The 27,554-nt window shown below is 37.0% G+C and overlaps 1 protein-coding gene across 3 annotated transcripts in view; it reads left to right on the forward strand.

Moving 5' to 3' along the window:
- Positions 1 to 6,104: 6,104 nt before the first annotated feature.
- MNAT1 (MNAT1 component of CDK activating kinase) overlaps positions 6,105 to 27,554 on the forward strand; it is a 212,771-nt gene continuing 191,321 nt past the window's right edge. For all 3 annotated transcript variants that reach the window (XR_014059389.1, XM_081509798.1, XM_081509799.1), the window contains exon 1: positions 6,105 to 6,270. Coding sequence is in view for 2 of the 3 variants with exons in the window: in XM_081509798.1 (XP_081365924.1) it covers positions 6,182 to 6,270 (89 nt within the window). In the remaining variant the exon portion in view is untranslated. The remainder of the gene's footprint in view (positions 6,271 to 27,554) is intronic.

Raw genomic sequence — 27,554 nt, forward strand, 5'->3', positions numbered from 1 at the left:
TGACCCTGAGTAACTGAAAATCTGGTAGGGGAAGTAAGACATATTTGTAAGTAAGTACAATACAGGATATATGAGTGTTAAGGATAAAGAGACAAATTCTGAGAGGCAAAAGGCAATGGGGAATGGATTTTTAGCTGGATCTTTAAGGACAAGAATTTTGAGAGTTCAAGGATAGAGTTCATTAGTGGCAGAGGGAACAAAGCATGGAGCCATGAAGCCGTGTGGTTTATTTCTGAATATATTGAGTAATTCAGTGTGTCAGAAGTGTGGGTTTTATGTAGGTGTATGATGGGAGATTAGCTTAAAAGGCATGTTGGGGACAAATTATGAGGGACTTTGAATAAAATGCTCATTTTGCTATGGTGTGGTGGACATAGTGGTCTGTGTATAGTGGCTATGTTGTGAGTAATATCATGGCCGTATAGTTGACTGGTCCAGGGTTGGGCACTGGCACCAAACCTAAACATTCAGTCCTTCTCTAGGATTTTTCAAACTTACATGAAGAAAAGAATTAAGACTGGTAGAAGGAGTCTTGGATGTAATACTTGGGAGTTCTTAGTGACCAAACTCTCTGCCTGTTGAGGATGCCAGTGAGCACTAGGTGAGAAGGAGAGTGAATTAGTGAGTCACATGGATGATAGTGGAGGGAAAAGATCCTGGCAGAGACTAAGTGCCAGGTTCTAGTTCTCTTCCAAATGTAGCAGCATTTTTGCCTCTTAGTGATGTTAATTTCTCCAGGAGCCAGAAACTCCACTTGAACTGGCCTAGGCAAAAAGGTGAAATTTTTGGATCATAATACCAAAATGGGAAGAGTAGAATGCAGCTGGTCAGACTTAAAGACCCATTCATTGTCCCTTTTCACTGGCCTCTGCATCTTTCATCAAAGTAGTTTTAGTCTTTCAAAGGGGCTTTCCCCAGAAGGTTGGAACCCTGGGCTTCCAGGAGTTACCAGCACATATTTTCTAGCTTCAAGAGGCTATGCTGCTTTTTCCTTACCGCCAATTTGATAAATTCTAGGGATGATCTCTGATTAGTCCATAGGGTTCTGTTGTCAACCCCAAGGCCAGAGGGCCAGCATTGCAATTGGCAGGCCGATTAGAACTGCCCAGTTCTGTCAGGGTGGAGCTGCTTTCCATAAGAACAGGGTAGGATGCTGCTGCTGCTGCTAAGTCGCGTCAGTCGTGTCTGATTCTGTGCGACCCCATAGACGGCAGCCCACCAGGCTCCTCCGTCCCTGGGATTCTCCAGGCAAGAACACTGGAGTGGGTTGCCATTTCCTCCTCCAGTGCATGAAAGTGAAAAATGAAAGTAAAGTCGCTCAGTCGTGTCCGACTCTTCGCGACCCCATGGGCTGTAGCCTACCAGGCTCCTCCGTCCATGGGGTTTCCCAGGCAAGAGTACTGGAGTGGGGTGCCATTGCTTTCTCCGAACCCATAGTCAAAGAACAAAACAATGAAATCCTTCAACAGATTGGGCAGGCCTAACCTGGGTTCATAGCCTTGGGGCTGGAAAGGAAGGGTTGCCTTTGAGAAACATTATCCAAGGGGGGTAGAATCTGCCGTTATGTATGCTAGAGGATGAGCAGATTTGGGAAGAGAAATAATGGGCTCCTATCCCTTGCAGCTCAGTCAGTAAAGAATCCGCCTGCAATGCAGGAGACCTGGGTTCAATTCCTGGGTCAGGAAGATCCCCTGGAGAAGGAAATGGCAACCCACTCCAGTATACTTGCCTGGGAAATCCCATGGACAGAGGAGCCTGGCAGGCTACAGTATAGTCTATGGGGTTGCAAGAGTCAGACATGACTTAGTGACTAAACCACCACCATTTTTATAAAGTGGGAAACTTTCATTGGAATATAGCTATCTTTATGAAAGTGGTTAACCTGATAGTTGGGTGGTTTTCACGAAGGCTGAGGTTCCATTTGAATCAGAAGTCTGGTGCTATCAGTGTGTTCTTCCACAAAGTTTTCTGACCATTCTGTATTAGTGAACTCCACCAGTGGTAATGGTATACTTTTCAGAGTTTCTATTGTCTATGAGGCATTGTAGGAGGGCCTTTGTATATGCATATCATGTTATTTAATCATTATAGGAACCCTGTGAAGTGTATTATGGGGAGGAGGGAAACCCAGTTAAGGGAGGATTAGAAATTTGGCTCAAAAACAGTTCTGTTTTTCAAAATTTATTTCATTTTTTATTGGAGAATAGTTACTTAACAATGTTGTGTTAGCTTCTGCTGTACAGCAAAGTGAATCAGCCACACAGGTACATATATTCCCTCTTTTTTGGATTTCTTTCCAATGTAGGTCGCCACAGAACATTGAGTATGTGCTGTAAGTCAGTTGCTCAGCTATGTTCGACTCTCTGCAATCTCATGGACTGTAGCCTGCCAGGCTTCTCTGTCCATGGAATTCTCCAGGAAAGAATACTGGAGTAGATAGCCATTCCCTTCTCCAGGGGATCTTTCCGCCCCAGGGATTGAACCTGGGTCGCCTGCGTTGCAGGCAGATTCTGAAGAAAAGCTAGGACAAACCTAGGCAGTGTATTAAAGAGCAGAGACATCACTTTGCTGGCAAAAGTCCGCGTAGTCAAAGCTGTGGTTTTTCTAGTAGTCATGTATGGAGATGAAAGCTGGACCATAAAGAAGGCTGAGCGCCAAAGAATTGATGATTTCGAAGTGTAGTGTTGGAGAAAACTCTTGAGAGTCTCTTGGACAGCAAGGAGATTAAACCAGTCAATTCTAAAGAAACTCAATCCTGAATATTCATTGAAAGGACTGACGCTGAAGCTGAAACTCCAATACTTTGGCCACGTGATGTGAAGATCTGACTCATTGGAAAAGACTCTGATGCTGGGAAAGATTGAAGGCAGGAGGAGAAGGGTGACAGAGGATGAGATGGTTGGATGGTTATCGCCGACTCACTGGACATGAGTTTGAACAAACTCCAGGAGATAGAGTTGGACAGGGCTTAGTGACTGAACAAAATAAAGTTGGTTTGGTCTGTTTTTAAAATGACAGGTTCTTCCTAGTACATGCCTTGTGTAGATACTACCACTCACTAATAATACCTATACTAGCAAACTCTTAGAGATAGTGAAGAAAAGGGAAGCCTGGTGTGCTGCAGTTCATGGGGTTGCAAAGAATTGGACATGACTTAGCGACTGAGCAACTCTTAATAACAGATCACAGTTACTGACTTCTTACTCTGTGCTAGTGGTGTCCTCAGTCCAATGTGCTAGTTGTGCTGGTATTATCCACATCTTATATTTGGGAAAACTGGTGCTTTTAGTCATGTCGCTAGTAAATGAGGCAGGCAGAACTTGAATCCAGCTCTCTTGATGCCAGGAGCCAAATCTATAATCACTACTTTCTACTGCTTCTAGCTCAATGAGTAATGCTTATCTGATAGACTTCCAAGTCAGCTGTTGTTACCATGCTTCTCTGACAGTAATTTCCAACTGGGGGAAAAGATAGAGCTGGTAGCAATGTTTCCTCCCATAATCTTCAGTGGTTTCCTTGCCTTAATCTCAAGGCTTGGGAGAAAGGAAAAGCAATTCACTGCATAAAAGTGCTTTGAGGTCTCCTGTTCAGAGAAATTATTAAAAGTGTATTGGTGATGATAAACATTGTTGTTATTGGTGTTCAGTCGCTAATTCATGTCCTACTCTTTGCAACCTCATGGACTGTAGCAAGCCAGACTCCTCTGTCCTCCACTTTCTCCTGGAATTTGCTCAAATTCATGTCCATCAGAAATGCTATCTAACCATCTCATCCTTTGCTGCTCCCTTCTCCTTTTGTCTTCAATCTTTCCCAGGATCAGAGTCTTTTCCAGTGAGTCAGCTCTTCCTATCAGGTGGCCAAAGTATTGGAGCTTCAGCTTTAGCAACTGTTCTTCTAATGAATATTCAGGGTTGATTTCCTTTAGGGTTGACTGATTTGATCTCCTTGTTGTCCGAGGGACTCTTAAGAGTCTTCTCCAGCAGTATTGCCAAATTAGTGGATAAGTTCTCATTTAGTTTTGGCTAAAAATTTTATTTTCTCACTAATCATGTTCAGTCTTTCACCAGAAGTTTCCTTTTCTGTTAAAATATAAAGATCCTAAGAATAGCCTTTATTTTTAGAGCGCCTCACTTTGACTCTTACAATTGGTTTGGATGTGGTCTCTTTCAATAAATAGCAGCGTAGGGACCTCCCTGCTGATTTAGTGGTTAAGTTTCCACACTTCCACTGCAGGGGACCTGGGTTCAAACCCTGGTGGGGGAACTTGGATCTCACATGTCTTGCAGGCATGTCAACTAAAAAAAATTTTTTTTAATAAAAAAAATTGCAGCATAGTGTCTCCAGGTCAGCACAGCATTTGATATTGCCTGTTTTAGTAAATTTACATTTGTTTAGCTTCTGTTTATGAACAATATTGGAGAAGGAAATGGCAACCCACTCCAATATTCTTGCCTGGGAAATCCCATGGGCAGAGGAGCCTGCTAGGTTATTTATAGTCCATGGGGTCACAAAAAGTCGAATCTGACTTGGCGACTAAAGAACAATAACATTGAACAATATTAGGATCAAACAAATGACATGATGTTTTTGCTAGGTAAATTCCTGATGTCTTTCTACTAATATAAAGGCCTGTGCTGTGGCCTGCATAGGCCACAGGTCTGTTGGTTCCCAGATGTGGTATCCAGCTGTTTGTCATGTTCTCCTTCCATAGCGCATGGAAATCCCAACTGTATTTCCACAGTGTGGGTTGCCTGTTGAGTTCACTATTTAAAAACAAGTGAGAGTTGGAATATTCCTCTTTATATTTTTATTGAAAAGAGAAAAGATTACTATGAGTATATTACTATGAGTGTATTCCATTGGTATTCATTGTATGGTTTAATTTGAAAAACTTTGCATGCCCACTTCTGATGGAGTTTGGGTCAGATTACAATACAGTGCTCAGGATAAAAAAATTTCACATTACACTATTTGATGTTCATTCATTCATTCTTCATTTACTGTACTTAATCAACAAGTATAAATAAATCCTTGTTCAGAAGATGGATAAGATGTGTCCTTTATAGTGGGAGGAATTTATTATCTGATAGAGCTGTTTACGGGCTTCCCAGGTGGCACTTGCGGTAAAGAGCCTGATTGCCAATGCAGAAGACACAAGAGATGCCAGTTTGATCCCTGTGTCGGGAAGATCCCCTGGAGGAGGGCAAAGCCTGGAGCATTCTTGCCTGGAGAAATTCCATGGACAGAGGAGCCTGGTGGGCTACAGTCCATAGGGTGGCGAAGAGTCAGACATGACTGAGTGACTTAACATGCATGCAGAGCTGTTTATAGATTTCACTTTGCAGCCTTGATAAATGCAGTGAATGTTACTTAAAATTTCCAAAGAGATTCAGACTCTCAAGAGAGTCGAGTTGCTGAAATAAAGTGTAGATTCCTGTGTGATCCCTCTTGTGTTTGGGGAAACAAATACTGTCATTGATTGGTAGGGTGGTAAGAGGTATTAGAGCCAGCTGAAACCGTTAAGCATGCCTGACCATCTTGAGGTAATTGCCTCTCTGCAGATGCCGGATATTATTTATAGAACTATTTTAACATTTAGTGAGAATCTAATATTTAGGGTCAGCATGAGACTTTCATCCTAAATAACTTTCCCAAGGCTCATATCTGAGAATGCATATTGTTTTCTGTGATTGCACGACTGTGCAAGTGTAAAGAAGAAGTATAAAGCACAGGCTATCACAGTTTAAAAGAAAATACTGGTCCGAGTTACTGAGTATGTACACCAAACATAGCTGTTTGATTAATGGGACTATTTCCAGACAGAACAAGGTGGAATCTATGTTCCGAATTGTGACACGATTTCCTGAAAAATACAGCTAGGTACATAGAGTTGAGGGTTTATGTGTAATTTGCCTTTTTAAAAAGCCCTCCCCCTAAATCCAAGGTTTTATCGTGGCCTGCGAAAGCTGAGACCGAGCCCTAGCGGCAGGACCGGAAAACTTGCTTCCGGAACCTTTGTGCTGAAGTGCCTTGCCCCCGGCCGGTGCTCATTCGTAAAGGACCGCCCCAGCTAAGAGCCTGTTGGTAGGAACCGGCTTGGCCTCGGATCTGAGGGGCTTGAGGTTGGCTGTGGCTGAGACTGAAGCAGGCGCCGGGGAAAGCCCACTGGAAGGAAGGCGCCATGGACGATCAGGGCTGCCCCCGGTGTAAGACCACCAAGTACCGGAACCCTTCGTTGAAGCTGATGGTGAATGTGTGTGGACACACTCTGTGAGTCGGGGGATAGTTGGGTTCCATGGGGGGAGACGCTCAGGGTGGGAGCTCTCGAAAGAGCAGGGAGATGCTTGTCGTCGGCTCTCGGGAGAAAACAGCTTCGTTAGTATCGACACTGGGGAGGAAAATAGGAAAAGGGAACGTTGTTTCTCTAAACCGACTACCCTCCAGCCCTGAGCCACTCTGGCCTGCTTTAAACTGCCGGATTCCCTGATGTGGTAACCAGCAGCTGGTCACGTTCCCCACTCCTTAGGCGATGAGAATCTGGACTGTATTTCCGGGCTGTGTTGTTAACAGGGTTCCAGCGTGGGAGATCGGAGTGTTTAGTTTCACGCGAAGCGTTTTTATTAAAAAGAACGAAAGTGCTATGAAAATACAATTACTGTGTTTATATACTGTTGCTGTTTGTTGCATGGGTTAATATGAAACTCCATCCGTATGCCCACTGTCCTGATGGAGTTTGGTTAGTTCTCATCTAAAAGAGAAAATTCAGATTCTAGGCAGTTAATTTTGGAGACAGAGTAATGGCTGGCATTTATTGAGTGTACATTGCGTGTCAGGCAGTGTTCTAAGCGCTTTACCAGGAGTTATCCCGCTTCATTCTCAACAGAAGCCCCATGAAGTAGGTACTCATCTCATTCCCATTTTACAGGAAAGGAAACGGAGACTGCTTCAGATACCTTACTTAGTGGACCCTTCTAGAATTGGAACACAGGATGTCTGACTATAGAATGCCAATTTTGGGGGGCTAGGGAAGAAGGGAGATTGGGTGTTTTGAAGAATAAATGCAGGAACTGGTCATCGTGTTTCTTGCCACGTTTTTATGGTCAAATGTGGTTCAGTAAAGGTGGTTTTATAAAGCGCTTTGAAATGTAAGGTGAACATACATTCTTGTAGTTTCTTTGATGTTTCTAAGATATAAAAAATGATGGTTAACCTACAGTGTGGTAGACAAGATCTTTGGGTAAGCCTGAGTTGCATGGTTAGTTGTAGCTATAATGATTATAAAGGGATTTAATAACTTACTGGATTGGTCTTATTTTCTAATCAGTCTTTATTTTCCTTTGCTTTATCCAGCAAAGGAAATACAGTAGAGCTGTGATTGAATGGATTAAAATTAGAAATAAGGTGAAAGTAATCAAGTAGATTGGAAAAGGGAAACCAGACAAATGCTGTGAAGACTTCAGTTTTTAGAAAGATTTTGCTTGGTTTCTCTTTATTTTCCTGTACCAGATTTGTTATAGTTGGTGCTCAAGGAAAAGGAATTTGCTTTTTTTTGAAAGGGTACTAACTAAATGTAATTTACTGGAAGGAATTGATACCTAGTAGTAATTAGCTAGTCAGGGAAGATTATGTGATTTTAGCAAAATAAATTGCATTTTCATTAGACAGTTATAGTTATTTTTAATTGGAAATTGCTTTTGTTGTGTCCATGGTCTTTTCTGTTTTTTCATAAGAGTTAAGAATTGTCTAAGTCATTCTGATGTTGCATTGATTTTGGTTTATTTGCTAATCTGTTAGTTAAAGACCAAGTTGTACAGCCCTCTCTTAACTTGAAATATGATCAAAATGAATAAAAGAGTATATGGTATTGGCTAAGAGAACAAACTTCTGATTTTGAATTCTTTGTACTCTTATAGGCTCTGGGCAAATTCCTCTTACCTCATTCTTCTTCCCTGTACCATAGAGATAACAGCACTATGTATATTACAGTGTTTGAGGATTAAATAATATATGTAAACATCATACTTGGAGGTGCTTAATAGAATTTTTTTCACATAGTATTTGTTCAGTATACATTGGCAATCATTATTATTATTTATGCATGGTATGGATGCTAAGCAGAAATAAAATTTAAACAGGATCCAGTCGGCCTGCTTTAAAAGACTTGCACAACAATGGTATCTTTAAATGAATTCAAGAGATTATAAAATGTGGAAATACTGTTTTGATTATAATGCCCCTTTTGTGGTTTAAATAGGAACTCAGTATCATGTTCTCTCATGGAAATGGGGTTATATATATTTTGACTTTTTTCATAATGTATATCTTGGATATCTTTTCTAAATTGATATGTGTATATATTCCTCTTTAACATTTGGATGATAGTCCACTGTTCAGTTATACTGTAATTGATTTACCCAAAAATTTTGTTATGAATATTTAGATTTCCTATTTTTCACTGGAGTCAGTTTCTTTCTTTCAGCCCTCCTCCCCAGCCCGTATGCAAGTATATTGTAAGATATAAGAGGAAAACCAGGGGTAAATGCCTAATAGTAGAATTGTATGTGACTTTTAAATTTTGATAAACATTGCCCACTTGTTCTCAAAAAAAATTGTATCTGTTGTGCTCCCACCAACTGTTCATGGGAATTCCTGTTGCCACATATCTTTGCTGGTATTGGGCATTATTACTTTTTTAGTCTTGCTGTTCTGATAAGTAATAGAACATTATAGATTTTGATGTGACATACTTTTGATTTGATAGTATGCTGAATTTGTACAGAATGTCTTTCATGGGATTGAGCTTAGGCATTTTTATAATTGTTAGTCTGAAAGGAGTAGGTATTATTATTTAGCATTATTATTTGTATTAGTTAGCTATTACTGTGTAATAAATTGCCTCAAAAGTTAGTACCTTAAAACAACAAATATTTATTATCTTAGACAGTTTTGGAGGGTCAGGAGTCAGAGAGTGGCTCAGCTGAGTGATTCTGGCTCAGTGTTCTTCATGAGGTTTGCTCAAGCTGTTTTCTGGGCCTGGAGTGTCTGTTTCTAAGGTCACTCATGTGGCTCTTGGCAGCTTCAGTTCCTCTCCTTGGACCCTCCGTAGGACTGCTCGTGACGTGGCTTTTCCCAGAGTTATAGAACCAGAGGCTCCAGAGCCTTTCATCATCTAATGACAAAAATCACATTATCATTGCTTCTGCTATATTTTATTTGTTAGCACTGAACAATCCTGTTATAGAGTGGGAGGATATTTATACACAAGAGTGTGAATACCATGAGGCAAGGATTACAGGGCCACATGATTTTACTCACTTTATTTTGTGTGTCAAGTAGCAAAGGCATTTTAGGAGGCAGATAATAAAGTGAGTAGGGATAGTGAGTAGGGATAGTGCTTCACAGGAGATAGGAAGTGTGGGACTATAGAAAGATTATTTAGAAGTACTATTTATGAGAAAAAATACAGGAGCAGAAAGGAGAAAAGAGGTGAAACATTATGAAAATACTTTTCTCCCTTAACTGCTAGCAGTTGAGGAAGTGGTGGTTGAGTAGTAAAGAGCCCATCTGGTGGGGAAGATCCCCTGGAGAAGGAAATGGCTCCCCACTCCAGTATTCTTTCCTGGAAAATCCCATGGATAGAGGAGCCTGGTGAGCTACACTCCATAGGGTAGCAGAAGAGTCGACTCAACAACAACAAATTCCATTGATACAAATTCCATTATACATTAATATTGAATCAATCCAGCAAACACCCAAATGAATTGATTGCATGCACATCCAAAGAAGATTGGATTCTAAATTTGCTTTTTTTTCATTTCAAGGATGAACTTTTGTCTTAGTTACAGAAAAGGGTAACTTTTTTCTGTTTATCAGGGCCACCTATTTTAAGAAATAAGCCTTTCATAGAATTCTTCATAGAATTCTAAAGGCATGTTGAATTAGAAGGAGCCAGTTTTATCTAATTCTCATTTAACTAAAGTCTTTTTTTTTTTTTTTTCAGAGAAATGGGAAAACTATTTTCTTTGGAATAGAGCACATCCTCTTTACCCAGCATAGTTGGATGATATTTTTCAGAGTAACACAAGCAAGTAAAACTAATAATTTAAGTTTTATCCCAACCATCCTTGGCAACACTTGTCTCTGGAAACTTTACCTATATTTGATTTTACTAAATCTTCTTTATTCATTCTAAACATACATAAGACACAAAGAATAAACAAAAACACATCCTGATATATGTTAAAGACAATATTTTGCCATATTTTCTTAAGGTTTCTCTTTCTCTCCTTTTTATTTTTATTTTTTTTCTCTGCTTCTCTCTGTCTTTCTCTCTCTTGCTTATTGGTGTTTCTAGGTAGCTTTTTCTGAAGAATTACCAGTCTGAATTTTGCTGATTGCAATCTCTGTGGTATTATTATGTTCCTTTGTATTTCCTATAAATTACTAGCAGTTTTTAGAGGTTTATCAAATTAAAGTTCAGTTTATTTATTGTTGGAAAGAATAATTCATAAGTGGTATTAATTCATTTGTTTAATATGCTGGGTTTGTACATTACCGTTTTGTGAACTGAGAAACAGTGGACAGAAAAATTAGAAAAAGGCACTCATTCTGGGTAGAAAATTAGAAAAAGGGGACTTTCTGGATATATCGTTGTTAATTTCTAATTTAATTTTGTTGTAGTAAGAGAACAAATTTTGCTAAATTTCAGTCTTATAAAATTTATGAAAACTTATTTATGGTCCAGAGTGTGGTCTGTTTTAGTGAGCAAGGTCTTAACTTGGTGAGCAAGTCAAGTTGAAAAGAGTGTGTGTTCTGTAGCTGTTGAGTATAGTCTGTGTCAGCTTGGTTGATAGTGTTAACTTCTGAGTATCCTTACTAATCCTTCTGTATCCTTACTAATTTATTTTTTCTACTCATTTTCTATCATTTTATCAGTTACTCCAAATAGATTGTGTATTTGTCAGTTTCTCCTTTTAGTAGTTCCGTCATGCTTCATGTATTTTGAAACTCTCTTATTAGGTACATAGATACTTAAAATTGCTATGCCTTCTTGTGATGAATTTATCCTTTTGTCATGAAATGTTCCTTTTGGTCTTTTGTAATACTCTTTATCCTGATGAATTTTTTTGTCTGGTATTATGTCAGTTCTCTTATGCTTTCTGTTTGATAGTATACGTTTCTCTGTCCTTTGCTTTCAACCAATGTATGTTTTATGTCTTAACATTTTATAGACAATACATAGTTAGTCTTACTTTTCTGTATAGTCCAACACCGGCTGCCTTTTAATTGCTGTGTTAGTCCGTTTATATTTAATGTAATTATTTCTATCATTGGGTTTAAGTCTATTTGTTTTCCATTTGTCCTTTCTTGCCTTATTTTGGATTAATTGGATATTTTAAAAGTGTTGCCCTATTAGATCTTTATTATTATTTTAATGTTTTTATTTTTAGTGATTTCTGTAAGTATAACAATATGCATCTTTATCAAAATCTATTTAGAGTCAACATCTGATACTCCGCATTTTTCACTTGGTCACAAATTCCTCACATTTCAATACCTCACAAATATGAATGCTATAATTCCATATACATACCCTTGTCATCCTTTATACTAATGATGTCATATCTTTAACTTCTAAATATGATTCAGCATTGTTATTTTTGCTTTAAATAGTCAGTTGTTTTTAAGAAAATGTAGGGAATAAAAAATAGTCTTTTTAATAAACAACTTTTTGAGATAAAATTCACATACCATAAAATTCACTCATTTAAAGTATAGAATCAGTGGCTTTTAGTGTATTCTCAGAGACATGCATCTATCACTGTAATTAATTCTAGAACATTTTTGTTACTTCACAAGGAAATCCCTTACTACTTAGCCCTGTCCTCCACCTCCCTTTGTCTCTGAGTCCTAAGGCAACTACCAGTTGACTTTCTATCCCTACAGATTGCCTATTTTGGACATTTCATATAAATGGAATCATATAAATATATGGTCCTCTGTGATTGGCTTTTACTTAGTATGTTTTCAAGGTTCATCCATGTTGTAGAATGTATCACAACTTCTTTCTTTTTATTATTGAAGACTATTCCATTGTATGGATATTACCACTTTTCATTTATCTTTTCATTAGTTGATGGACATTTGGGTTTTTTTCACTTTTTGGCTATAATGAATAATCCTGCTATGAACATTCATGTACAAGTTTTATGTGACAAATTGTTTTGGTTATGTATTTGGGAGTATAGCTGTTGGATCATATGATGACTCTGTATTTATCCAAATTGTAAGACTTTTCCAAAGCAATGGCACAACTTTACATTCCTACCAGCAGTAGATAAGGGTTCCAGTTTCTCTACATCTTTTGTCAACACTTGCTATTATTTGTCTTTTTTGAATGTAGCCATATTAGTGGGCATAAAACTGTTAAGCTGTTAAGTGTAGTTTTTTGTATTCACCTACTTATTTACCATGTTTAGTATCTTTCTTTCTTCTTTTGGATTGATTGGATAGTTGTATTGATTTTGTTTTTCTGCCTGAAGAGCATTCTTTAGTAGTTCATAGTACAGATTTATCCATGAAGAATTCTCCCAGATTTTGTTTATGTGAGTGTTTTTATTTCACTCTATTGTTTGAAGGATCTTTCTGTGGAGTATGAAGTTATGGGTTGTCATTTCACCACTTCAGAGATATCATTCTTTTTTTTTTTTTTGTCCATGATGCTCAGCTTGTGGGATCTCAGTTCCGACCAGGGATTGAACTCGGGCCAGGGCAGTGAAAGCTCAGAATCCTAACCACTAGACCATCAGGGATCTCCTCATTACATTTTTTTGTGATGAGAAGTTGTTTGTGATGAGAAGTTAGCTGTTACTTATATCCTTGGTCCCCTTTATTGTAAAAATCTTTTAGGACTGCTTTCAAGATTTTCTCTTTATCATTGGTTTCTAGCAGTTTGAATATAAGTTTAAATGTGCTTTTCTTTGTATTCATCCTAGTTGATATTTGCTGAGCTAGGAACTGTAAGTCAGTATTTTTCATCCTATTTGGAATATTCCAGTGATTCTTTCTATATTATTTTCACTCTCTTCTCCTTTTGGAATTCTGTTAGTTGTGTGTTAGCTTCTTTGGTATCGTTCTATACGTTGCTGGGGTACTATTCATTCTTCTTCAATCTTATTTTCTCTGTTCTTCAGATATTTTTTATTGGTCTGTATTCAAGTCTACTGACTTCCATCTGCTATGTCCAGTCTTTGGTTAAGCCCATTTGGTAGATTTTTTCATCTGTTACTATAGTTTTGTTCTAGAGTTTTCATCTTGTTCTTTTCATTAGTTATCACTTCTCTTTTTAAATTTTCTGTCTGCACACTAAGATCATATCTTCCTTTACTTTTTTGAATGTAGTTCTTTGGACATAATTTGTGTTAAATCTTTAAAAATATTTAAAATAGCTGACTTAAAAGTTTTGGTCTTCTAGATCCAACATCTTGGCAAGGCTGATTTCTATTGACTATTCTTCCCCCATGCCCGTGGATCACATTTTTCTTTTTTTTAACATTTAATACATTTTTCAATTGTATACCAGATCATGTAGATGGTATTAGAAATTGCATACTTTATCTTTCTGTGTAGAGTGTTGTTTTTTAAAATTCTTGTAGGCAGTTCAGTTACTGGCTGATTACCTTGAACTTTGTAGGCTTGGTTTTAATCATTGCTAGGATGGATCTGTGGAGAGCCCATTGTGTTTCCTTACTTTACTGCAACTCAATCTCCAAACTTTCAATTCCTTGCAAAACTTGTTGGGGCTTGATTTTAGGCTTTGTTCGAGTAAGTCTAGATAGAATAAGTCTTATTATATGATGTGGTCCCCATTCTTACTTGAAGCCTTCTTGGTATCTCAACTGGATTTTTGTGGTGTTAATAAGGTGTTAATGTGGTTGAAGCTTAAACTCCAGTACTTTGGCCACTTCATGTGAAGAGTTGACTCATTGGAAAAGACCCTGATGCTGGGAAGGATTGGGGGCAGGAGGAGAAGGGGACGACAGAGGATGAGATGGCTGGATGGCATCACCGACTCGATGAACATGAGTTTGGGTGAACTCTGGGAGTTGGTGATGGACAGGGAGGCCTGGTGTGCTGCGATTCATGGGGTCGCAAAGAGTTGGACACGACTGAGCGGCTGAACTGAACTGAATGTGGTTTGTCTACTCTGGCTGGGTAGGAACTCCAAAATAGACCCAGCACTCCTTAACTACCCTCTCTTCCTCTCTCGGCCATTCTCTTTTAAGCCTTGATTGGTTTTGCCCTGCATATATGCAGTCTATTCTTTGGCCATGGACTTAATGGAGGTTCTTATACAGACTTCTGACGTTCTGCCTTGCAGATTTCAACCATATCAACTGCACTGAGGTTTGATCTTTGCCTGTACAACTTAGCACAACCACTGTGCCCTTCTTAAACTCATGCTTGCTGGGCTATTGTCATGGAAATTTTTCCCAGATAGAAAAATGAGGCAATTGTAGGGCTCACCTTGTTAGTTTACCATTTCTAAGGGATTATGGGGCTTCCCTGGTGGCTCAGATGGTAAAGCATCTGCCTGCAATGCGGGAGACCCGGGTTTGATCCCTGGGTTGGAAAGATCCCCTGGAGAAGGAAATGGCAACCCACTCCAGTACTCTTGCCTGGAAAACTCCATGGATGGAGGAGCCTGGAGGAGCCTGGTAGGCTACAGTCCATGGGGTCACAAAGAGTCGAACACGACTTATAGTCTTTGTGTTACCCATTGTCTGATGTCTGTAAACAGTTGTTTCATACATTTTGTTTTATGGTTGCTCATGGTGGGAATGCTAGTCTGACATCAGTTGCTCCATCATATTTGTTGGAAAATGCTGGACTTACTGCTGTTGAGGCATTTACTTCCTTTAGTCTCAGTTTTGTGTATACATGTTTATTTTCTTTACCTCAAAATTGGTAATTGGTAATTGCTGTTCCCCTTTAACATTTCTTTTGTAGTTTCTGATTTTTTTTTTTTTACTGTCTCAGTTTCTCCCCTAAAACTTTTCTAAATATACTTTTCTTCTTCTCTTCCTCCTCCTTCCTCCTCCCCTACTTCTTCTTCTTCCTCCTTTTCCTCCTCCTATCTATCTCCCTCCTCCTCTTCTTTTTCTTCATGGAGTGAGTGTTTTAAAGTTGATTGGGATATAATGTTGTGGAACAGCTCTGGAAAATTAATATCTAATATCTCGTGGGTCATACTTCAAGACCATTCTCCTGAAGGAGATGGTTTTTGGTTACACTGCATGTATGAGTTGGTATCCCATGTATTTCAGTAATTCAAATCCACCAAGTAATAGAACACTGAATCATGAGTTAGAAAATCTGTGTTCTAATTCTGTCACAGACTGGCAAGTTTTAGGTCACCTGTTTAGCTTTGATTTGTAAATTTGTTTAGAACAGATAATTTTTAACCCCCTTCAGTCTCTTAAAATTTGGATAGTTTAGTTAATACTTAATTAGAAAATCACTGTGGTCAGTAGCTTGAGTCTTTTTTTTTTTTTGACCATATACCATTAATAAAAGTGCTTTGTAAGATACTAAAAATTTCAGTTATTTTTATTAACTGTGATTTTTCTCTTTCAATACAGGAGAAAGTGCTGATCGCTATTTATAGAATATAAATACATCACTGTGACTGGGTATCTTATGGCTATAATATATATATTTTTGATTTTATTAAAATGACTGTGCATTTTAGATTCTAAGATGCAATATGTGCATTGCAGTTCTTTATTTTATTGAGTGTAACTTAATATTATAGTTCTTTAAAATCGTGGTTACTAAATGTTTAGTAATTATGTTATTTGTACTGTTTCTTTATGAATGTGAAAAACATAGCCCTACCTGATAAGTCTCTTCTCTAATTCCTGTCATTTATACTGGGAATCTTTTTTTTAAGAATCATTTTACCTGCTGAGTAGTTGACTGTGTATATGTACGGGTATATGTATACACCCAACCCCATAGGTGTATATATACACATATATTTTCTGTCTTGGAGGAAACCTTTTTTGAGGTTTGACCTATAGGTGAACTTTCTTTTCATGGATGGACACCCTTTAGGAACTCTTTCCCTTATATATCCAGTTTTCCTTTGAAGTTATGTTGTCCAATTTGTGTTACAAGATTCAAGCAGGTAATAAGAAGCTGTTTATTAGATGTTCAAAGTTACTTGTTAAAAACACATTATTTTATTCTTCAAGAACCTGAAACATTAGCAGTTGGTCGTTAGGGGTACAAATATAAACAGAGAAAGAATTAATATATTTTCTCATTGCCTTTGTTTCTACTGTGGGCATGAAATATCATATCTAACAAATGTATAATGATAGTTTGCCTGAGTTTGAATTCTAGATTTACCACTTATTCTTAGCCAAGTGATTCAGGGAAGACTATTTTCTTTAAGCCTTTGTTTTCTCATCTGTATAGTGGGTTTACCAGTAGCATATACCTCACAGAACTACTGTGAAGATTAGATGAGCACAGTTCAAATACGTTTAAGAAGTTAGGTAAATTTAAGCGTATTTACTCTAATCAACCATAAAGAGTTACTTTCAGTATTCTAAATGCAGAAAAATAACAGCTTTTAGGTTAAGTTTCTAGAATCTTTTTGGCAGTTTACTTGTTTACTTAGCAACTAGTTCCTGAGATAGTATATAGAATGAGAACAATTGAATGAAAGTTTAACCTGGATATTTTAATGGTTTTCTTCATGTTTTAAATGTGTTAAGCTTGTTTTCAAAGGTAAAAAATAATACTCAATTGTAGTTTATTAGTTATTGGTTTACTAATAAATATAAATTTGCATTCTTTCTCATATATTCAATATATTTTCTAGACCACTGATTCCTAAACTTGTGTCATCTTAGGAATCATCTTGGGTGCCTATTTAAAACACCAATTTCTGTGCCTTACCATAGATCTTTGGTGGAGGAACTTAGTATTTTATACTGGCTATCTAGGTTAGTCTTGTGCTCAAGCAGTTTTGGAAAACACTGTGCTGAGTATATAACAGTGAGTGTGAGAGACATGGTTACTGCCCCCATTAATTTTGTAGTCTTTTAGGTCTTCTTTTGAGTCATTAAATGGAAATTAGTTTTTTCCTCTTCTTTCTAAGTAACAAAAAGGGAGTTTAGAATTATAAACCTATTCTTTGAAATTAAGATGTGAAAGTGGACTTGATGTTATTTCTTAAACAAGCTTTTTTTTTTTTTTTTTTAAGAAAAGTACTATTAAAGTAACAGAAATCTGAAATCCTGAACCCTTGTTGTAACCATTCTGCTGATGTAGGAAAAGGGTCTTTGGAGAAGCAAAAAGTTTTCGTGGGTATATCCTAAAGTTATGAGTTTTTGCAATATTAGCATCAAGTGATCAACCCATTTAGGTGGCTCCAAGGGGGCTTCCCTGTAGCTCAGATGGTGAAGAATCTGCCTGCAATGCAGGAGACCCCGGTTTGATTCCTGGGTCAGGAAGATCCCCTGGAGAAGGGAATGGCAACTCACTCCAGTATTCTTGCCTGGAGAATTCCATGGGCAGAGAAACTTGGCCGGCTGCAGTCATGGGGTCACAGAGAATTGGGCATGACTGACTAACACTACTACTACAAATGCATAAATGTCTTTGTAAAACAGTCTCTGAAGAGGAAAGATCTAAATATTAGCCCCTTTAGGAAAGTGACATGTGATGTCTGTTTTGGCTGTCAGGCTGGGGATGGAAGCTTGTTCAGAAGTACATGATACAGAGTGCTATTTGTTTTGTCAAAAGTGTTGATAGGAAGATGGCAGACTTGATGAATGTAAATTTGAAGGAGATTAGCAGTCATCTTTTTAGTTCTATTCTACGCCTGTCCTCCACTTTTTTTTTTGCCACTTTATTTTTTTAATTGAAGGATATTGCTTTACAAAATTTTGTGGTTTTCTGTTATACATCAACAAGAATCAGCCAAAAGTACACCCATGTCCCCTCCCTCCTGAACCTCCCTGCCATCTCCCTCTGCATCCCACCCTCATAGATTGTCACGGAGTCCCTATTTGAGTTCCCTGAGTCATACAGCAGATTCCCATTGGCTATCTGTTTTACATATGGTATTGTAAATTTTCATGTTACTCTCTCCATATGTCTCACCCTCTCTCTCCTCCCCTCCCCCTGTGTCCATAGACCTGTTCCCTATGTATTCTATACCTGTCCTCCATTTTTAAACAGAGCCTAAGAAAGGTTATATTGTTGCATTGCTTACCTGCATGCTGTGTGCTTAGTGTATCCCACTCTTTGTGACTCTTTATCCATGGAATTTTCCTGGCAAGAATACAGGAGGGGGTTGCCATTTCCTCCTCCGGGGATCTTCCCTGGCCCAGGGATTGAACCCTTGTCTTCTGTGTCTCCTGCATTGCAAGCGGATTCATTAGTTGCTGAACCACTGGGGAAGCTTGCCTGGCCAGCTTCGTTTTCTTTTTTCTGTATAAATTTCAATTAAATTTTGATCACATTTGTGGAGTAAAATTGTTATTAATGTAATGCAACTAGATTTAACTCAAATCCAGTTAATGTGAAACATGAAAATACTACAGTGTAATCAGAAATCAGTTTGATATGCTTAGAACAATATTCTGTTTATATTTAGTTTCCAGGATGCTAGCCCGAAATAAACCTTTAAGCATTCAATAATATTTTTTCTGCCAGTTTTTAATTTACTTTATCTTTTGCTTTGATAATATATATAAACAATGTCATAGTATTTGGTTTTTGAGGTATAATCATATGCAAATTAGAAAGCCTAAATATAATATTTATGCCAGGGAATGATTTAGAGGATAACTTTTTATTTTTTTATCAAAAGCAAATTTTATTTGCTTTTTTTCTGTTATCATTTAGTTGTTGTGGAGAACAAAACATCTCCCAATATCTCTGAAAAATCCTTAATTTAGACTTTATTTTGTGTTATATGCAAGTGTCTAGAAGACTGTATCAACTACCTATAATGATAGTTTATTTTATAGTATTTTTATTTTACATATTTCACTTTGACATTATATATAAAATATGTATATTATATACATGCATAAATAGTTTATTCTCTACAAAAGGAAGAAAATGTAAAATTTAATGGACTTTATTAGAAATGTTTTGATGTATTAGGTTTCCTCTCATTTACTAAGTTAGAATATGTAAAAACTGGAATTCTGAGGTGAAGAAAAATGATTGCAGACTTCACTCAATTTTTTTTTTTAGAATACAAATATGATAGTATCATTGAAAATTAATGAGGGCTCCATCAATATGGTGCAGTGCCTCTGCATCATTGATTTATGTATATTTAATGAGCCTGCTAGTCTGATTTCAGGTAACTGAAGTGGACTACATCTAACAGTAACTCTGATTTACTTACAAAAAATTCTTTCCATTAAAATAGAAAAGTCTTGAAATCTACCACTGTTAAGTATAATTTCTTCATAAATAATTCTATAATGTTTATTTTCTGGTTGTAACTAACATTTACTGGTTTCAGATAATGTTACCAAAATATATTCTTTTATCTGAAAATCTACCACTGTTAAGTATAATTTCTTCATAAATAATTCTATAATGTTTATTTTCTGGTTGTAACTAACATTTACTGGTTTCAGATAATGTTACCAAAATATATTCTTTTATCTGATCTTCTGTCTTGCTATTGATATCTGGAGTTGGAGTAGAAAATATGGAGGGAAAAAAAAAACATTTAAAAAGTAGTGGGATTTTAGAAGCATGACATGGCAGATGTTATATTTTTGAGATCTGTTGAAGTGTATATGAGAACTATTTGAGAGAGAACTATTCCTGTATTCTTTGGCATTATGAGTATAACTTTTGATATTTGCATTTACTCTTAGTTTTATTTTAAAATACTTTTATTTTAAGATGTGTATTTTGTTGGCTTATAGAAAAGATAATATTAAAAACGTTTTTGACAGAAAAGTGTATATAATAATTTTATAGGGCATTTATTTTAATTTTTACCTTCTGATCATATGTGCCCACATACACAAATGAACATAGAGCTCAATTTATTATGTACAATTTTTATGGAACAGTAATTTGCTAAGCTATATTTACTTTATTTTCAAAAAATGCTAATAGTGCCAAATGAATATGTAATTGATACCTTAACATTTAATAAAGTAGTGTTAGCAGATAGAAATTTCTTACTCATATTTTGCTCTGTCAATTGATAGCAGAGACAGTTTCTTTAGATAGTTGAGATTGATAAGCAGAATTTTAAAGATAAAAATTCTTACTCTTAAGGTAGTTTAAATATATTTCTAAGATATAAAATGTGATATGTTATAATAGGTATTTCTGTATTATTCAGACTATGGATGTAATATTTCTCATAATTGCATCTGGCAAATATCATTAATATTTAATTCCTTTTGGAGGTTAATTGCTAAAAGCAATCTATGTAATGTGCTACAACTAAATGCAAAAACATACAAATTACAGTAGGAATGGTGTCAATAATAATAAATTGCCATGTCTAGTGTAAGTTCAGTGCTTGTAATTCCCCCTTGGGAAATATATTATTTTTGACTCCTCTTTATGAATCTTAGGTTTATATTATTTAGAATTAAAATAGAAACTAACATTTATATATTAAAACATTTGTATATTTATGTATTATATATATTGAGCTTCCTTGGTGGCTCAGCAGTAAAGAATCTGCCTGCCAATGCACAAGATGTGGGTTTGATCCCTGGATGGGGAAGACTCCCTGGAGAAGGAAATGGCAACCCACTCCAGTATTCTTGTCTGGAAAATCCCAAGTAACCAGGAACCTGGCAAGCTACAGTCTATTGAATTGCAAAAGAGCTGGCCACGACTTATGGACTAAACAACAACAATGCAATATTATATGTAGAAGTTAGAATGTAAGAAAATTAGAGATGAAAACACTGCCAGAGTGGATTGATTAATAAAATACCTCACAGAGGACAATTATATACATATGCAAATATGAAGGGTTTATTTTCCTACCAAAAAATAGAACCAGAAATTAAACCTGTGCTTTTTGATTGTATTCAAAACACTGTGATTTATTAACACTATGTTCCCAGTTGCTCTATGCGTTTATGGGTGTTTAGTTTCCAGATTATGCTTCAGTTCAGTTCAGTTCAATCGCTCAGTCGTGTCCGACTCTCTGCGACCCCATGAATTGCAGCACGCCAGGCCTCTCTGTCCATCACCAACTCCCGGAGTCTACCCAAGCCCATGTCCATCGAGTCGGTGATGCCATCCAACCATCTCATCCTCTGTCGTCCCCTTCTCCTCCCGCCCCCAATCCTACCCAGCATTAGGGTCTTTTCCAATGAGTCAACCCTTCGCATGAGGTGGCCAAAGTATTGGAGCTTCAGCTTCAACATCAGACCTTCCAATGAACACCCAGGATTGATCTCTTTTAGGATGGATTGATTGGATCTCCTTGCAGTCCAAGGGACTCTCAAGAGTCTTCTCCAACACCACAGTTCAAAAGCATCAATTCTCTGGCGCTCAGCTTTCTTCACCGTCCAACTCTCACATCCATACATGACCACTGGAAAAACCATAGCCTTGACTAGACGGACTTTTGTTGGCAAAGTAATGTCTCTGCTTTTAAACATGCTATCTAGGTTGGCCATAACCTTCCTTCCAAGGAGTAAGAGTCTTTTAATTTCATGGCTGCGGTCACCATCAGCAGTGATTCTGGAGCCCAAAAAAGTAAAGTCTGACACTGTTTCCACTGTTTCCCCATCTATTTCCCATGGAGTGATGGGACCAGATGCCATGATCTTAGTTTTCTGAACGTTGAGCTTTAAGCCAACTTTTTCACTCTCCTCCTTCACCTTCATCAAGAGGCTCTTTAGTTCTTCTTCACTTTCTGCCATAAGGGTGGTGTCATCCGCATATCTGAGGTTATTGATATTTCTCCCGGCAATCTTGATTCCAGCTTGTGTTTCTTCCAGCCCAGCATTTCTCATGATGTACTCTGCATATAAGTTAAATAAGCAGGGTGACGATATACAGCCTTGACGTACTCCTTTTCCTATTTGGAACCAGTCTGTTGTTCCATGTCCAGTTCTAACTGTTGCTTCCTGACCTGCATACAGGTTTCTCAAGAGACAGGTCAGATGGTCTGGTATGCCCATCTCTTTCAGAATTTTCCGCAGTTCATTGTGATCCACACAGTCAAAGGCTTTGGCATAGTCAATAAAGCAGAAATAGATGTTTTCTGGAACTCTCTTGCTTTTTCGATGATCCAGCGGATATTGGCAATTTGATCTCTGGTTCCTCTGCCTTTTCTAAAACCAGCTTGAACATCTGGAAGTTCACGGTTCACGTATTGCTGAAGCCTGGCTTGGAGAATTTTGAGCATTACTTTACTAGCATGTGAGATGAGTGCAATTGTGCGGTAGTTTGAGCATTCTTTGGCATTGCCTTTCTTTGGGATTGGAACGAAAACAGAGGGTTGTTTTGGTACAGTGGTTGAAATTATCAACTATCAACTTTGGAATCAAAGAAACTTGAGTTAAATCCACATGCTCCCACTTACTAGTTGTGTGACCTTCAGCAAAGTCGTTTTTGACTTTCAGATTTGTAAATCTCTAAAATAGTGTTAAAATTATTAGGTTGGTGCAAAAGTAATTGCAGTTTTTGCATTGTTGAAATTTGCAAATAAATGTGCTTATGCTATACATCATTTTAGTGCACATTTCTTGCTTTATATTTTTTTTGCTAATGACTTATTACTTGCTGTTTATGTATTTTAAACTGTGGAAATGATGTTAGACAAAAAGCAAATTCGACCAATTTTCTTATTTGCCAAAATGGGTCATAAAACAGCAGAAACAACTCTCAACATCAGCAGTTTATTTGGCCCAGGAACTGCTGATGAACGTACAGTGCAATGGTGGTTTGAGAGGTTTTGCAAAGGAGAGGAGAACCTTGAAGATAAGGAGTGTAGTGGCCGGCCATCGGAAATTGACAGTGACCAACTGAGAGCCATCATCGAAGCTAATCCTCTTAAAACTACAGGAGAAATTGCCAAAGAACCGAACATCATTCTATGATCATTTTGGCATTTGAAGCAAATCGGAAAAGTGAAAAAGCTCGATAAGTGAGTGCCTAATGAACTGACCGAAAATAAAAAAAAATTGTTGTTTTGAAGTGTCATCTTGTTGTCTTACTCTGTGCAACAAAAACGAACCATTTCTCTATGGGATTGTGATTTTTTATGACGACCAGCAATGACCAGTTCAGCGGTTGGACCAAGAAGAAACTCCAAAACACTTCCAAAAGCCAAACTTGAACCAAAAGAAGGTCATGGTCACTGTTTGGTAGTCTGCTGCCATTCTGATCCACTATAACTTTGAGTCCCTGTGAAACCGTTACATCGGAGAAGTATGCTCAGCAAATTGATGAGATATACCAGAAACTACGCTTGCATCTGGCCTTGGTCAACAGAAAAGGCCTGATTCTTCTCCATGACAACGTCCAGCTACATGTTGCATAACCAACGCTTCAAAAGCTGAACAAATCGCCCTACAAAGTTTGCCTCATTCTCTGTATTCACCTGACCTTTTGCCAACTGACTACCACTCCCTCAAGCAACTTGACAACTTTTTGCAGGGAGAACACTTCCACAACCAGCAGGAAGCAGAAAATGCTTTCCAACAGTTCCTTGAATCTTGAAGCACAGATTTTTATGCTACAGGAATAAACAAACTTATTTCTTGTTGGCAAAAATGTGTTGATTGTAATGGTTCCTATTTTGATTAATAAAGATGAGTTTAAGCGTAGTTATAATGATTTAAAATTCATGGTGTGAAACCGTGGTTACTTTCGTACCAATCTAATAACACTACCTACTTTCAAGTTTGTTGTGGAGATTTAAATGTGATTTGTAAAAAGTGCTTGACATATTATGCTTAGCATATAGCAGCTAATATTTATTGGGCACTTACTATTAGGAGTGGTGGTGTCAGTCTTAACTATTATGTGGTGTTTCTTTGTGGAAAAGTATAAAATACTTGCAAAAGTAGAAAATTTTAAGTGTGCTAAGGCTACTTGTTAACTAGATGTAATCACAGCTAGTTTCTGTGCATATATATTTTATTTTAAAAATTAAACACATGGATTGTTGTGTATAAATTTCTCTGCAGCTTCATTCATTCATCAGTATATTTTGGATAGCTTAACTTTGAACATATAGATATGTCATCCCTTTTTATGGTTTCAGAATATTCCATTTTTTGAAGTACATTAATTTCTTTAATGTCATATATTAATGGAAGTTTTGGTTGTTGCCAGATGTTTAAAATTATAATTTTCCAGTACATATTCTTATCTTTGTGTATATATGAGCATATCTATAAATACATTTTTAACAGTAGCATGTGCATTTAAAATTTTGATAGATAGTACCAATATTTTTTCTTTCTGTTTTGTTTTTTTCAGCTTTCTCAAGGTAGACTTGGCATTCACTAAACTGCACATAAATTGTGTAATTTAATCAGTTTGGGTATATTTATGGACCCATGGAGGCATCACTACAATTAAGATAGCAAATTTTCTTGAACCGTTTGTAATCCATTTTTTTTCTCTACTCCCATCCTCAGGCAAGAACTGATCTGCTTTTTCTTACCACAGTATAGTTTACTTTTGCAGTAATTTTACCCAGAATCATAGTCTGTATTCTTAGTTTTTTACCTCACTTCTTTTACTCAGTTATTTTGAGATTCATCCATGTTGCTGTGTGTGTCAATGATTCATTCCTTTTTATTATATATATTATATAATTATATACATAAATTAGTGTAGATATACTAATTTGATTTTGCATTCATGAGTTAATGGACACTTGTTTCCAATAGTTAGTATTACAGAAGAGCTTCTAAGAACTTTCATGTAGTCTTTGTATAAACATATGTTTTTGTTTCTCTTACATAAATACTTAGGAGTGGCATGGCTGGGCTATGTGGTAGGCATATATTTAACTTTTTAAGTTTTATAGTTTTAAATTTTACATTTGTATCTGTGATCCATATTGAGTTACTTTTTGTGTATGGTGTGAGGTAAGAGTGTTTTTTTTATCCCTCACAAGGCTCTGTTGATGTCACACCGTTGCTTGAAATGCTTTTCATTTTTCCATTGGGTTGCTTTAGCATTTTTGTTAAAAATCAATTGGCTAAATAAATGTAAGTCCATTTCTGAACCCTCTGTTTTATTCCATTGATTTGTAGATCCCTTTGCCATTACAGAGTGTTTTAATTAGTATAGCTTTGTGGTCCTCCACCTTTTTTTTTTTTTTGAATTGCTTTGGTTATTCTACGTCCTCTGCATTTCTGTATAACTTTTAGAATTAGTTTGTTAACTTTTCTAAAAATGCTTGCTGGAATATTGATTGGGATTGTTTAAATTTGGGGAGAATTGCCATTTTGACAATACTGAGTATTCTAATCAATAAAAGTGATATATCTTTTTATTTAAGTGTTTAATTTTGTTTAGCGGTGTTTTGTAGTTTTCAGTGTAGAGGTCTTAGACAGCTTTTATTATATTTATTTCTAGCTAGTTTATGTTCTTTGGTTCTACTGTATACTTGGTATTTAAAATTTTTTTTCACTTTGCAATTGTTTGCCGCTAGTATATAGGAATACAATTGATTTTGTATATTAAATTTATATCCTTCAATCTTACTAAATTCATTTATTCTAGTAGTAGATTTGTAGATTCCCTGAGATTTTCTATGTAAGCAATCATATATCATTGAAATTTTTAAAAATTTTATTTATTTAATTAATTAATTTGGTTGCTCTTGAGTCTGTTGTTGTGATGGGCTTTCTCTAGTTGTGGCAAGTGGGGACTACTTTGTTGCATGTGCAGGCTTCTCATTGCTGTGGCTTCTCTCGCTGTGGAGCATTGGGCTGTAGGCACCTGGGCTTGAGTAGTTGCAGCAAGTGGACTCAGTAGTTGTGGCTTGCAGACCCTGGAGCATGCAGACTTCAAATAGCTGTGGCACACGAGCTCAGGAGTTGTGGCACACAGGCTTAGTTGCCTTGCGGCATGTGGAATCTTCCTGGACCAGGCATCAAACCGGTGTTCCCTGCACTGCAAGGCGGATTCTTAACCACTGGACCACTAGGGGAGTCCCTTATCTGTGTTTTTTAAAAAAATTTACTTACTTAATTGTTTATTTTTGGCTATATCACATGGCTTGCAAGATCTTAGTTCCCCAACCAGGATTTGAAGCCGTGCTCTGGGCAGTGAAAGGACAGGCCCCTAACGACTGACCGCTAAGGAATTCCCAATCTTATCATCTTTAAATAGGGCTGTTCTAATTCTTTCATTCCAATCTTTATTTTATTCATTTATTTAGCCTTAATACAGTGCTGGAAGCTCTACAATAATACTGTAGAAGTGGGAAAAATGGGTATTCCTGCTTTGTTTTTGATCTTGGGAGGATGCAATTTCGTCATTCATCATTAAATATGATGCTGTTTGACAGTTTGAGAAAGTACTTACTATTCCTAGTTTGCTGAGAGTTTTTTTCTTTCATTTTAATACCATAAATTGATTTGAATACTATCAACAGTTTTCCTTAATCTGTTGAAATAACTATACAGTTTTTCTCCTTTATTCTGGTAATATGGTGAATTACATTGGTTGAGCTTGGAGTATTAAATCAATATATGTTTCTGACTTCCCTGGACAGAGGACCCTGGCGGGCTACATGGGGTTGCAAAGAGTGGGACCTGACTGAGCAACTAACCCTTTCACTTTCCACTTGGTGGCCTTAACCCTAACATGACATCATGTATTATTTTCATATACTGTTAGATTCAGCTTGCTCATACTTTGTTAAGGATCTTTGGATACCTTGTAATTGTTTTTTTTAATGATTGTGTTAGGTTTAGTATTAGAATTACTCTTACCTCAAAAAATCAGTTGTGCTGTGTATTAGCTACCTATTTCTTTGTAACAAATTATTTCAAAATTTATTACCTAAAAAACACAAACGTTATCTCATGGTTTCTGTGAGAAAGGAGTTCATTAGTGGCTTAACTGGGAGGCTCTGGTTCAAGGTATCTCACAGGGCTGCAGTCAGGGTATAGGCTGGTGCTGCAGTCATCTCCAGACTACAGGTAAAGGATCAGCTTCCAGACTTTCGTGGATGAACTATAGTTATCTGAAGGCTCCGCCGGGGCTGGAATATCTACTTCTAAGCTCACTTCTGTGGCTTTTGTAAGGAGTTGTCAGTTCTTCACTGTTTGTTGGCTAGAGGTCTGAATTATTTGCTACATGGACCTTTTCTAAGAGTTTCTTTAATGTCATCACAATATGTAACTTTTTCTCCCTAGAGTGAATAATTCAAGAGAGAGAGGCAGATGCTGCAATGTCTTATAAAATAGCTCTGGAAGTCTGGCACTTCCATTTCTGCCATATACTATTTGTTGGAGTCTTAAATGAAGCATACATTAAACAGGAGGGGGACT

The sequence above is a fragment of the Giraffa tippelskirchi genome, chromosome 7 (assembly GCF_054371585.1).
Source record: "Giraffa tippelskirchi isolate mGirTip1 chromosome 7, T2T-mGirTip1v1.2.pri, whole genome shotgun sequence".
Taxonomy (NCBI): domain Eukaryota; kingdom Metazoa; phylum Chordata; class Mammalia; order Artiodactyla; family Giraffidae; genus Giraffa; species Giraffa tippelskirchi.